We start from the raw sequence: 13,720 nt of genomic DNA, 5'->3' as shown, positions 1-13,720 counted from the left end.
GAGAGAGATTTTCAAAGAAAAATTTTCTGAACTAGATATCCTCCTTTCAGCCAATGTACCATCTAAACAAGTTAAATATTACAAGATCCAGCTTTTCCTACTGTATCGAGTAGTTATATAGCCTGCATACAAAAAAGAGAAAATCCTCATAGCCTTTTCTTCTAACTCCTCAAGGTCGAGAGGTGGGATTAAAGGGTCAGATTTTTGGTCAGCTGGAAAGGGAGCCACTTACAGAGGGCTTTCGGTAATGGTGTTAGCTGCTAACATTAAGGGGCTGGAAAAAACCACTAACTACTTATTTATATAGCATCCCATATCAATAAGTCTGGTGAGGCCATATAAAGAACTCAGCAGGCTGAGGAATCATTCCCCCCATGGCAGGGCTTGAACCCGCAGTAGTATCAGAGTTTCCCAAGTAATTAGATTGATAGTGATGGAAGAGATTCTGATGATAAATAGCTGCAGTTGCAGCGTCAAACGGGATTCCACATGGGATTGTTGAAGCCGGCTGCATAGCCGAAAAGCTGATGTTATTGCTGTTGCTGCTGCCGCCGGTATTGTTGCAATGATTTTGATGGTCATGATGGTTAATACTTGGTTTCTCTTCGGCTTCAAGGGAGAGCTTTAAGCGCTTAGCTGCCCCGCCCACTGGAAGAGCACTTTTCGCAATTGCTTCAACATCATATCGATTCATCTCAAAGTTGGTCACTGCATTTATACCTCTGAACTTTATAGCTGCAATGTCATATGCCTCAGCTGCTTCCTCTTCAGTGGCTGTAGGGAAATGCGTTAATTTGGTAATCTCATTAATTAACCAATTTTATAACTAATTCTTAGGCCCTAATTGGATAAGAGTAAAAGTTATCTATTTACCAAAGGTTCCAAGATATAGATCTTTGTTTCCGGCAACACGGCCGATTCTTGCTTGCCATCGACCTTGCTGATGATGTCTGTACAGTAGATTAATGGACCTTGATTACTAATTTTTCAAATGAAATATAAATCTATACACTAAATAGTATTTTATTTATTTAGGCTACAAACAAGTGGAAATATATAATAACCTTGTTACACCCCGGTATATTGAAGCACCCCTTGAGAAACCACTACTTTTTCTGCAACAAAAATAGATTCGGGTTAATAAATTGTTCTAATTAGTTGAGTCAAAATGCACCACAAAGTAAATAGAAAATTATTACCTTCTGAGGGATGCAATAAATTCTTGCTTGGTCACGTGTTTCATTTCTTCCAACTCCTTACTGTAGTTCGAAACCTTGAAAAAGAGGAACAACCAAGATTGTTCAGTAACGTATTAAGAAATTAAGATACTAATCTGAACAGCATTTGTAAGATACATGAAAATCTTACAGGAAAGTTGGTAGTAGCTGTAGCGCCCCAGTATTTTAAAGCAGCCAAATCGTAAGCCCTGGCAGCTTTTTCTTCCTTGTCATAGCCACCTAAAACATTAATGAAGTTACATTTAGGGACTTGCTGCCTAAAATTTAATTTGTGAAACTTGAATATGAGAATATTGATTTTTAGGTCCTAATGGGGAAAGGATATGAGAGGTTCTTACCCAAATATACTGCAGAACACAATCAAATGTTGAATTGTTGTCAATAGCAATGATTCCGATTTCATGGAAAGAAAGAGAAAAAAAAGGTTCAAACATCAGTTTACGTAGTAGTCAGACATTATTGCTGAAAGAGTTCCACAAAAAAATATTTTAATAACTAAAAGTAATGATGAAATAAAAGACTTTTACTTCATATTTCACAAAGCAACTCTTTTTCACTATACAAAGAGAAAATAATGCTCGGCTAATCATTATTACCATCTAACTTTTATAGCCATTGTATATTTATACATTTTTTTTAATATGGTGTACAACTTGGATTATTATTATTCAAGTTACATAATTTCCAAAAGCTACCAATCTTTGCAAGAAGTAAAAGAACCCGTACATTCACATTATTTAAAAGAACCCAATGTGTATGGACCCAAAGCTAAGCCCACTACTCTGGATCCACAGAGATTTTCAACTAGTTTCGGCGACAATAGTGGACAAGAATTTAATAATGTCAAATTTTCAAATAGGTGCTTTGGTCAAACCAGACTACCTCTGATGGGATGAAAGCAAAAGCAAAAGTTAAAGCTAAGCTCAGTAAATCAGACCCCATTGATGTCTGTAACATCTGGGGTTTTGGGTATGGGTCGCATCAAAACCTTGCACAATGGTGGGTACGGAGAGAGATAGGAGCGTAGTCTCTGTGTTTGAGAAAGAGAAAGAGTAGAGAGAGGAAAATCACTGAAGCAAAGAAAACAAAGTAAAGAAAACCCACATATACAAAATGGCGGCACATCTGATCAAATCAATTGATGAGAAAAGAAAAGAAAGAAATTCAGAACAGAAAAATAAAAGTAAAGTACCATTTGTACATGTATAGACGTCAATCAATCATAAAAGACTCATGTAAAAAAAAAAAAGAGTAAATCTACCCCACACAACCAAAGAGCGCCATCCATTAATGCATTTTAATTGCATGCAAGTTTCTTTTCAGCTTTTTTCATAAGTTTCTTTACGAATATTCAAATCCTTTAGGAGTTCAAATATTCCATTTATGCAAAGAATTTAGGCAAAAGATAGATAGATAATAAATAGAGAAATTTGTATTTATGTATATATACGAACCTTGACGACCTTTCCTGGCCTGACCCTCTCTTCTACAGCTGTTATCCCATAGATGCGCTTCATATCTACCCGTCCACCTATGTCTGCAACAGTTCAGAAAGTTAGTAAAAACTGGTACAACTCAAAGGAACATTTTCTTCCAAACTTGGATCGTTCGTGCGTGAAATTATTATATTTAATCAAAAATGAAACTATAATACATTGGTGATAATTATGCTTAGACATTTTTTACTAAAATACAATAAACAACAAGTCTCTCAGGTGCGTGCATATATCTAGAAAATAATCAAAACATAGTACGATTGGTAAGAAAATAAACACTAAACAATGCAGAGACTGCTTAATGAATCAGGCTTTCAACTTTTCAATTAATTAAAACAATTACAAAAGGACAATTATCAGGCGTTTCTTAAAAGAAGACATGACTTTAATTTCTGGGCAATATTAGATACTGAAAATAATTTCTGGGAAAATAATAATGAAAACAAATGTAGAAGATAGTAAATACCTTGTGACACCTCTGTAAATTGATGTTCGCTGGCCAAACGTATCAGAAATCTTTTTTGTAGAATCAGTAGCAGCGGGAACAATGGCCTTCTCAGAGGTCTGAGTAGCAACAGCAAGAGATAAAGAACCGGTAGGACAGCTTGAGAAGGCCAACTCGTTTCCGGAGGACTCAATAGAATGAGTACCCGTGAACTCGCTGCAACTCAGCTGAGCTCTTGGGATTGAGGCTGAGTCGTCTACTTCAGAGCCCGAGTTAGTAGAGAATGCTTGAAATGCAGTAACGGCTTTAAGATCTTGATGTTGATCGTTGAAATAGGCCGAGCTGTGGTCGTAGATTTGGGTGAGGGACGAGTCCTGGGTCTCTGTTTGGCTATCGGAGTACCGAACCAAAGACGATGAGTCTCCAAGAAAGTCTTCGAGTTTTGGAACTGGATGGTGGTTTTGGGTACGTGGATCTATGAAGCTGGTCAGAACCGGTGATTCAGCAATGCTTGCAGAATGGCCATTATGCTTGCCTTGATGATCTTCACCATCTGGAAAAAACACTTGGGATTTCTGGTTCGACCAGGCTGAAATAAAAAGTAATTACATAAATAAAAACTGAGTAAAACAGAAGAAGAAAAAGTAAGTTAAGTCGGTCAATAAAGACTTGAAACTCCATTAATTTGGGTTCCTGTTCCTTCCCGAGAAAATGAAAAGGAAAACAAATGAATACATGAAAAAGGAAAATAAAAATAGGTAAAAATTCGGACCAAAGTCCCAAATGCAACTGTGCATAGACTCGCACATGCAGCTGAAGTAATCATACGAAAGTTTCACAAATAATCTTCCCAAACTTGTGTATTTACTACCCACGAAAATAAAAAAAAAAAATGAATAAAAGAAGAAACATTTCATGCTGGTCAGTGACATCAGTTTTCTCAGTAACCAAACAGAAAGCTGAAAAAGCTTGGGAGGGATAATCACGTGACTCGGTAAGATTATTTGAATGTTCCATTAAACCAAAATAGGCTTTCAACGTCACACTCAATCTCACACAAGATTTTTGTTTTTTCCACATTGATCATTACCCTTTTCTCAAAATAATAATAATAATAATAAAGCAAGACATATACTGTAAATTACCATTAGTGTAGAAACTATCGAGTAAATATTGCGGAGAAGCAGTAGAGGAAGTATCATAAGCCATGAATGGAGACTGATTATTATCAGAGGACCTCAACATTTCCAATGGAGAAAGAGAAAACGAAAGCCAGTTATTCGTCCCCGGAGCCATTAAGCTTGGTACTTGTACTATTCTCTCTCACACACACACCTCAACTTCTTCGTCACTAGTCTTTAATGTCACACTACTATTCTTTGTTTTGCCTTCTCTTCTTTCCACTAAATCCGAATAAACAAACATATATATCATTTATTGCACAACAGATTTTCTCAGGAAACAAACAAAAAATCAAAAGGAAGAAAGAAAAAAAAAAGCCAAAACCGTCATTTACCTTAAACCGTTACTAAAACTTCCTCACTCAGGATGAAGAAAAAGGAAAAAAAAAAACGTTGAATAAATATATATATAATTATATTTTAGACAAGTCTACCATTGGAAGCCATTTTTGAGATTCGAAGGTGTAATATAGTAAATGTAAGTAGTGCGCATGCAATAGGTGAAAGAGCTTGTTTGTTTGTTTGTTTGTTTGGGGAGTTACAGTCTTCAAAAAAGAACAAATAAAAGCCTTAAAATGTTCAGAGAAAGAAAGAAGAAGAAGAAGAAGAAGAAGAAATGAATGAGAAGGTAACGAGTGGTTTATATAGGGGAAAGAAGAGGATGAAGATGAAGCGGTTTCAGCTCATTTCACTGAAATAGTTTTTGAGAAAATAAAAAAGAAAAGTAGAGTGAAAAATTAAAATATTAAAATTAAAATAAAATAATAAAACTAAGGGAGAGAGACTTTTGGCTCTGCGCGGAAGAAAATATGTCTGAAACAAGGTCGCGAAAGATCCGGGCTGGCGGAAATTGGAGAGAATTTGTTAGGGTTCGTTTCGTTCGGGCTCTTTTCTAACCCATCTCATAAAAAAATAAATACTATATATGATTTTACGAAAATACCCTTCACCAATCGTCTTGCCTTTGCTGTACACTTGTCTTACATGCAGCTTTTTCGTCACTGACGTGGCTCTTTTGTTTTTATTTTATTATTTTTGGAAAATAATTGTGTCGAAATCATTTGTGCGTTATTTCTTTGTATTTTAGTTCATTAGTTAATTATTATTAGTGTTAGACTCTTAATACTTTCACATAAAAAGCACACTACGAGGGGAATTTATAAACCAATTTATATGATTATACATAAACATTTGTTTTTTGGTTACAGAATCCACTTATACACTAATTAATTTCAATTTTATAAATATAGTTATGGTCCCTACTTTGACAACGAATCTCTAATAAAAATTGCATGTAATAACATCAATTAGTTTAGTAAGTGTGAAAGAGTGTTGTACGTGTAATGTTAATTGGGGTGTTTATTTATTCTTGAACCAAAGAAATTTTATCCCTTTTAAGCATAAAAAAATTGAAAAATAATTAGAGCATGTTTAGTATTGTTTTCTGTTTTTTGTTTTAAAAAATTGTTTTTAGAAATGAAAACAAAAAATAATTTTTAAAATTTTTAAAACACAAGTCACGTTTGGTTAGTGATTTTTAAAAACAATATTGACCTAAAGTGAATTGGTTTTTAAAACAGAAAACAACATTTTGTTGTTTTTCAAAATTCTTGTTTTTGTAACTTTATTTTCTGAAAACTGTTTTTAAAAAACAAAGCCAAACAAGCCAAATTGTTTTAAAAACAATTTTCTGTTTTTAAAAATAAAAAACAGTTTTTTAGTTATGATGCCAAACATGTACTTAGTCTGTGTAACTCTTACGGTGGGAAGTTTTTTTTTTTCTTTAAGGGTGGGAAGTTAATCTCTATAATCTAGAATAAAAAGAAACAAAAAACAAAAATAAAATAAAAAAAAAATGTTTTATTAATATCAAGTTGGCACAAAAATTAATTGTTAATTTTTGCAATAGTAAGCAATAATTTTAGGGCTCATTTAATAAATTGTATAACAGTCGTATTATATTGAATATTTAGATAAAACAATGTATTATATTAATTATTACGACCAAAAATGTTAATACAATGTAACTAAGGTATTAAACTTTACAATAGGAACAAATGTGTAAGAGTAATCAATACCTTATTTTTGATTGTAGCCTTTGGCTATCAATCGTGCTTTGAATCATTCAATAGTACCATCAGCATTGTATTTTATTGTATATCACTTATAGTCAATGGCATGATGACCATCAAGAAGAGTTACGACAATTCAAGTGTCGTTGGCTTTTAGGGCATCGGTTTCAGTATCCATAACTTTCTGCCAAATAGGGTCTTTAGCTGCCATTTTGTAACTGAGAGGTTTAATAACCGGATGGGTAACAAAGATCGTTGCTCAATAGTGATCTTTTAACTTATCATAAGATAAATGTTGGTTAATAGAATGAGCAGTGAAAGAAGAGCAGTAGTTCGGAAACATAATCAGAAAATGTTTTGGTTTAGATACTAGTCTACCTGTTTTAGACATAACAAGTGAACTTGGATGAATATCCCTGGGTGTGGATGGAGCTTCATCATGAATGGAGGCCGATGTGTGATCCATAGTAGGAGGCAAATCATTGGGTATATCCCTCTTGTGGGATGAAGATTGATCATCATCAGGAACTGGTTCGTTCTCCACGAGTAGAATGTGGTACTGTCCTAAAGAAGGCAACAAAGAATATGAGAATAGTTCATTAATGGAAGAAGGAGAAATAATGTCCGAAAGAGAAAAAAATATTTTCATGAAAGTAAACATTTCTAGAGTGAATAAATGTTGGAATTTTATACCCTAAATAAAAACTAATTTCATTGTAATCTTATTTACTTTCAATAAAGATCAGAAATCATATCCTAACCTAGTCATATGTTTTGCTCACATGTTTTATACATGATTATAGATTTAATATATAATTTCTATTAACTTTTGAACATATAGTTATTCACAATTACAATGATGCCATCACAATGGAAAGTAATTGTGATTATATGCTTTAAATTATTAAGTCTCACGATTTATTAGTGCACTGAATTTATATTGATGTGATAATCAGTTATAAGGTTTACTTATACTTAGCTGAGTGAAATATCTTTTCTAAGGTATTAGTAAAGTAAACCAGGATTAGATGTATCGATTTTACATCGGACTAGACCGATATTGACAGTGGAAAAGATATCATAAATTTATTGTTATATCTTTTCCTAGTCAATATCACATAATTGATCATAGATCATTTGATCATTTGACTTATTCGTAACTATCTTACCATGGAACTAGCTTAATACTTATATCTTGGGAACTTGGAAGTGCAATTGAGTAGGAGTGCTAATCATAGATATAGACATCTATAGCTTCTATGTCTATTAGAAGTAAAATGACTGTTTCCTTAGAGGTTGGCCTAATGCGATAAATGATATAGGCCTCATTTCGATAATTATATTAGTTTCCCAAAATATCATTTACAAGTAGTTAAGTGTTTTAAGGATAAAATACATTGAAGGGTAAAACAGTAACTTTGTCCCTACTTAATATAAACCGTCTATAGATGATCAATGATTGTTGTGATTAAAATAATAGATTATTCATATTGTATCTATATTTAGTATATAGAGTGTTCTATGTAATCAAGAGTGAAATTCTGAATCCATAGTGGAGTCGGGAAGAATTAATAAGATAGGAAATTTACTCGATAAATTTCGGATCTACTTATTTGGAGCTTAGTTACATAGGCCTATGGTCCCCACATTGCCTGTGATAATATCATCTTGTAGACTCAATTAATTAATTTAATAAGTCAATTAGAATTGAAAAATGAATTATATCTTATTTGAGAAATTTCACCAAGTTTGGGCAATTTTAAGAAAAAAGGAAAAATATGAATTTATTTTAATAATTATCAAATAAAATAAAATTGGTATTTAAATAATTAGATGACAAAAGTGTTAAAATTAAAAAAGACACTTTTGTTTCATTAGTTGAAATAAAGTGGTAAAAATCTAACTTGGAAGCCCATATGTGTATTTGTATTGAGATTTTATGCCATAAATAAAACTCATTTCAATACAATCTGATTTGTTATCAATAGTAGATTAGAAGTCATAAATGTTTACATGTAATTTTCATGTTTATGGTTTAATGTATACAATTTCTGTTAAGTCCAGAACATAAAGTTATTCATAATTGCAATGATGTCAACACAGTGGAAGGTAATTGTGATTATATGCTTCAAAAGTTAATGTCCCATGATTCATCAGTGCACTGAATTTACACTGATGTGATAGTCAGTGATAAAGCTTACTTACACCTTGGATTAGTGTTATGTTCTTTCTAAAACATTGGCAAAGTATGCTAGTATCGGATGTATGGAGTATATATTGGACTGGGACCGATATTGATCTTGGTAAAGATATTATAATCTTACCTTTGTATCTTTCTAAGTCAACATCACTAATCCTGACATGGTTAGGTTCGATCTCAAGAATGTTATTTGTGCTCTTTAAGTTGTTAGTCAAAGCCTACCATTTGGTTCGGGTCACACGTACAGCTTGGGAACATGATAATACAATTGAGTGAAAGCACTAAACATAGATATGGAATCTATAGCTTCTATCTGAACATAGAAGTGAAATGATGATTTCCTTCGAGCTTGGCTTAATAAAGATAAATGGAAGAGCTCTTATTTCAGTGATTATATTAGTTTACTAAAATATCAATTATAGGAAGTTAAGTGTTTTAAGGATAAAATACATTGAGTGGTAAAACGGTAAATTTGTCTCTACCCAGTGTAAATCATCTATAGAGGATCTTTGATTATTGGGATTAGAACGATGGTTAATTTTCATAGCGTATCTATATCATGGAACATATAGAGTGTTCTATATAATTGAGAGTGAAATTCCAAATCTATAGTGGTGCAAGAAGAAATTAATAACTTAGGGAATTTACTAGGTAAATTCTAGATCTGCTTATTGGAAGCTCAGTTACATAGGCTCATGGTCCCCATACTAGTTGAGACAATACTGCTTGTAAGACTCAGCTAATTGATTTTAATTAATCAATTATAATTCTAAAATTAGATTATGTTTTATTTATAAATTTTCACTAAGTTAAGGCTTAATTGTGAAGAAACGAGATTCTGGTATTTATTTGTTAATTAAGAGACTTTATTAAGTCAAATTAATAAATATATTAAATGACAATTTTATTTGATAATTAATTTTAATAATTAAATATATAGTTTCGGCATTTAAGTGGTTGAATTGGAAAACATGACATTTGTGAAAGAATAGGATAAATAGTTAAAAATGACAAAATTGCAAGTGGTGGGCTCACATCCTATGGTCGACCACATGTGCTTAATTTTACCATTTATTTATCAATTTTTTAATGCCAAATAATTTAAACCTAAACCTAGAAGGATTCTTATAAATAGATAGTGATGGACTCAAAACTGACAGTTGATGACAGCTTTAGATTCATTAGCCTTCAGTCAAAACTTGAGTCTTCTATCTCTCTCAAAATTCGAATCCTTCTCTCTCTCCTTCTCATTCTAAATTCAAACCCTATAATGATAGAGTACATGCCCACGCATAACAAGTTGGTACTCAATCATAGTGTGTAAGACTGTGAAGTATCCAATCAACTGAAGGAGAATCGGGCTCAGATCTTGGTGATACTATGCTACAGAAAGGATACAAGGGTTAGAGATCTGAGTGGAAGAAGTCATTTAATTCCGCTGCAACCAATGTAAGGTTTCTTGAACTTTATATGTGTTTAAATTCCATTGTTTTAGAAATTCATATTTATGATGTTAAATAACATACATAGTAGTAAATCTAGATCCTGGTAAAATAATCTCCAACAATTGGCCAAAAGAGGAAGATTCATTATAAGTCTTTATTCCAAGCCCATCTCATCTAAATCTAACTCTATGTGAATACCTATATAAATAAAGAGAAGAGAATTGAAATATTTGAGAAATTTTATGGGTTTCCATCAATGGTGAAAAAACGAAGAAGGTAGGTCATTAAAGATCTTGCAAACAAATAGGGGTGGAAAAATATTTGGTTATGCAACTAAAAAATCATCAAGTTAAACTTCGATGTGTATCTAAACTTACTTCCCCGGAACTTTAAAATAGCATTTTGATGAAAATTGTAAGGTCTATAATTAGTTACTAGCAGTTGCCTAAGTCCTTCTAAGGATATGCCTTTGAGGCAGCTAATGACATGTTAAATGTCATCCCATCTACGTCTGATCCCAATATAACCTCAGATGCCCTAATCATGAATTTAAGCAAGGCTAGAATTGATAACTAAGATATGCATGTTTAGCTATTCTAAAAATATTAGGGGTGGACCATCCTGTGGTCATTAAGACAAGAAAGTGTTTGTTTCTACAAATACTACTTCTATAAATCTGAAAACAAAGTAGCCAAGTAGAGGAGATACTATTTGATTTAAACCCAAAGTGTTCCATCATCTTATACTATATAAGATGGTCCCACTGCCTCTCTTGTATTGACGTAAGTCTTCACAACTGAAGAAGACAATATCACTGATGTTCCTAGATCAAAAGTCACAATACCTTGTCGTAGTGGGAGGGTTTTTGGAAACCCACCCTATTATGAATTGGATGACACTAGTGATGACGATTCATTGTTAGTTTCAACATTAAATGGACAGTCCAAGTAAGAAACTAAGACTCGGAGCCAAGAGAACTATGGTTCAACCATTCATATGGATTAACCAAAAGTTTCAAACATAAGGACAAGAGGGGAAGCTTTGCTAAAGAAAATAGGTCTATTCAGTGGACTTAAGCAAACTTCCCTTTCCTAGTATCATGGGTTTGATGAGTATATCAAAACTAATGGGTTATGGTATATCTGATAATTTAATTACTCCAATGCAAAAAATTTACTTTAGAAAGATGCTAGAGCATCTTTCAATGGTCGAATCTAAAGGAAGTCACCAACTTCTAGACTTGGAATTTATTTATCTAAAAATAATTTCAACTATTCCAGAAAAGATAAAGGCCAAGGAAAAAAATTCTTTAAGCATCAATAATGAGAGGTCTCATGCATGCTTCAGTATACACTTGACCAAACACCTGCTGTTGAGTCAGGGTTATAAGTAGATATCAGTTTAATCTAGGATAGGAACATTGGAAGATAGTGAAATTAATCTTAAGATCAAGGAGGATCTATAAGTTAGTCTATAAGGGTGATGTTTTCAAAACCCTTTAGGCTACACTGACTCATATTTCTATATTGTATTAATGCTAAAAAGTTTACATTTCAGATGGTGACTACTCTAGGGTGGAGCAGTAATTTTTGGAGAAATGTAAAACTTATCTAGAGTCTCTAACTCCACCAGTGTCCCAAAGGCTACTAGATAATTATCCAGCTTAGGGAAAGTTCTATACAACTTTTAGCATTATTCCAGTCATAGATTAACTACTGGTGTTACTTTCCTATAACACAAATATAGGTCTCGAAAAGTAAAGAATCCAACACCCTAAGAGGAGTAAACATATAGATAGAAATTTTACAATATCAAAGTTTTTGTGACTAAGGAGGATGTAATGGTGGAGAAGGTTGATACTTAATACAACATATAAGATCTTATTACAGAGATAATACTACATACTACACTTGATCTAGACATCAAGAAGATGAGATTAATTGAAATAAATTTTAAGTTTTATAATAGTGCAAGTGGGAGTTTGTTGGGATTTTATGCCCCAAATAAAACTCATTTGAATAAAATCTTATTTTTCTAATTAATAAAAGATCATAAATCATTTTACGTTGCTTGGTTCACATGTTACTTTCATGATTATATTTTTAATATATAAATTATATTAAATCTAGAACGTATAGTTATTCATGATTATAGTATTGTCTGCATAGTGGATAATAATCAAATGATTATATGCTTCAAAATTATTTTAGTCCCATGATTTATTAGTACACTTGATTTACACTGACGTAATAAACATCGATATGATTTAGTTACACTTAGATAAGTGGAATGTCCTTTCTAAAGCATTAACAAAGTATGCTTGTATCAGATGTATAATATATACATCAGACTAGACCAATATTTACAGTGGAAAAGATATTATAAACTTACCGTTATATATTTTCTAAGTCGATGTCACTTAGTTGATCTTAAATCAATTGATCTCAATCCCGAGATGATTAGATTCTACCTTAATTGTACTATACAAGTTCTTTGACTTGTTTGTTACCAACTTACCCATAAGACTAGGCAATACTTACATCTTAGAAATTTGGTAGTACAATTAATTGGGAGCGTTAATCATAGAAATAAAATCTATAGCTTCTACAACTATTTAGAAGTGAAACGATGATTTTCTTAGAGCTTGGCTTAACGACTTATATGGAAAAGCTCTTATTTCGATAATTACATTAGTTTACTGAAATATCATTTGTAAGTAGCTAAGTGTTTAAAGGATAAAATACATTGATGGGTAAAACGATAATTTTGTCCCTATTCGATGTAAGCTGTCTAAAGAGGATCATTGATTGTTTAGATTGAAACAATAAATTATTCATAACGTGTTTGTATTTGGTATATATAGTTGTTCTATGTAATCAAGAGTACAATTATGAATCTATAATGGAGTTAAGAGGAATTAATAAGTTAGGAAATTTATTCATAAATTTCTGCTTATTGGAAGCTTGGTTACATCGACTCATGGTTCCCACACTATCTGAGATAATATTGCTTTGTAGAATCAATTAATTAATTTATCAAATCAATTAGAATTCTAAAGAAGACTGTGTATTATTTATAAATTTCATTAAGGAAGGGCATATTTGAGAAGAAAAGAGTTATAAGGGTTTATTAGTTAATTGAGACACTTTGTGAGTCTAACTAATAACTAATTTTAAATAGTAATTGGTCTAATGATTAATTATAATTATTAAATAGATAAAATTAGCATTTAAATAATCAGAATAGAAAAATAGTACTTTTAGAAAAAGATAAAGAAGTTTCATTTAATGAAACAAAGTGGCAAAAAAATAAACATGCGGGCCACAATTATGCATGCGTACTATCATTAATAAGTCATCTAGCGCCATTGTGGACCAAATCCCTACCCCACGAGATTGATCTCTAGATGAGGAAGACTTCTTAGTATTAGTCCATCCAACAGAGTTGAATTAAGAAAATAAATATCCTTCATGAGTTTGGCAACAAGGGTTTAAGCTCAAAACGAAGATGAGCAGCTTGCTTCGCCAACATAGCTTGGTTAAAAACAAAAACATCACGGATCCCCATTCCACCATCTTCTTTGTGCCAACAAAGCTTTTTCTAAGTGCACCAATGTAATTTTCTTTTATCCACCCTCCCTCCC

General features: G+C 32.3%; 1 protein-coding gene across 2 annotated transcripts; it reads right to left on the bottom strand.

Moving 5' to 3' along the window:
* Nucleotides 1-22: 22 nt before the first annotated feature.
* On the bottom strand, nucleotides 23-5,425 carry LOC115715034 (AP2-like ethylene-responsive transcription factor AIL6). Of its 2 annotated transcripts, XM_030643819.2 has the most exons (10): nucleotides 4,696-5,425; nucleotides 4,325-4,582; nucleotides 3,201-3,768; nucleotides 2,693-2,775; nucleotides 1,577-1,585; nucleotides 1,369-1,457; nucleotides 1,200-1,273; nucleotides 1,065-1,115; nucleotides 874-950; nucleotides 23-774 (listed from the first exon to the last, which is right to left on the bottom strand). In XM_030643819.2, exons 2-10 carry the CDS (start codon nucleotides 4,473-4,475, stop codon nucleotides 317-319), a joined length of 1,560 nt encoding a protein of 519 aa, XP_030499679.2. In that variant the 5' UTR covers nucleotides 4,476-4,582; nucleotides 4,696-5,425; the 3' UTR covers nucleotides 23-316. The 2 variants fall into 2 exon arrangements, with proteins under 2 accessions (XP_030499679.2, XP_030499680.2); XM_030643820.2 differs by lacking the exons at nucleotides 4,325-4,582; nucleotides 4,696-5,425 and adding an exon at nucleotides 3,952-4,270.
* Nucleotides 5,426-13,720: the final 8,295 nt, after the last annotated feature.

Source organism: Cannabis sativa, chromosome 4 (assembly GCF_029168945.1).
Source record: "Cannabis sativa cultivar Pink pepper isolate KNU-18-1 chromosome 4, ASM2916894v1, whole genome shotgun sequence".
NCBI lineage: Eukaryota > Viridiplantae > Streptophyta > Magnoliopsida > Rosales > Cannabaceae > Cannabis > Cannabis sativa.
This window is presented reverse-complemented; position numbering and strand designations above follow the sequence as displayed.

Excerpts from the sequence above, each read along its gene's own strand:
- LOC115715034 (XM_030643820.2), bottom strand. The coding sequence starts at position 4,111 with ATGTCACTGACCAGCATGAAATGTTTCTTCTTTTATTCATTTTTTTTT. Across the intron at positions 3,769-3,951 it reads CAGTTGCATTTGGGACTTTG|CCTGGTCGAACCAGAAATCC; the intron begins GTCCGAATTTTT and ends TTTTTATTTCAG. Across the intron at positions 951-1,064 it reads ATATACCGGGGTGTAACAAG|ACATCATCAGCAAGGTCGAT; the intron begins GTTATTATATAT and ends TCTACTGTACAG.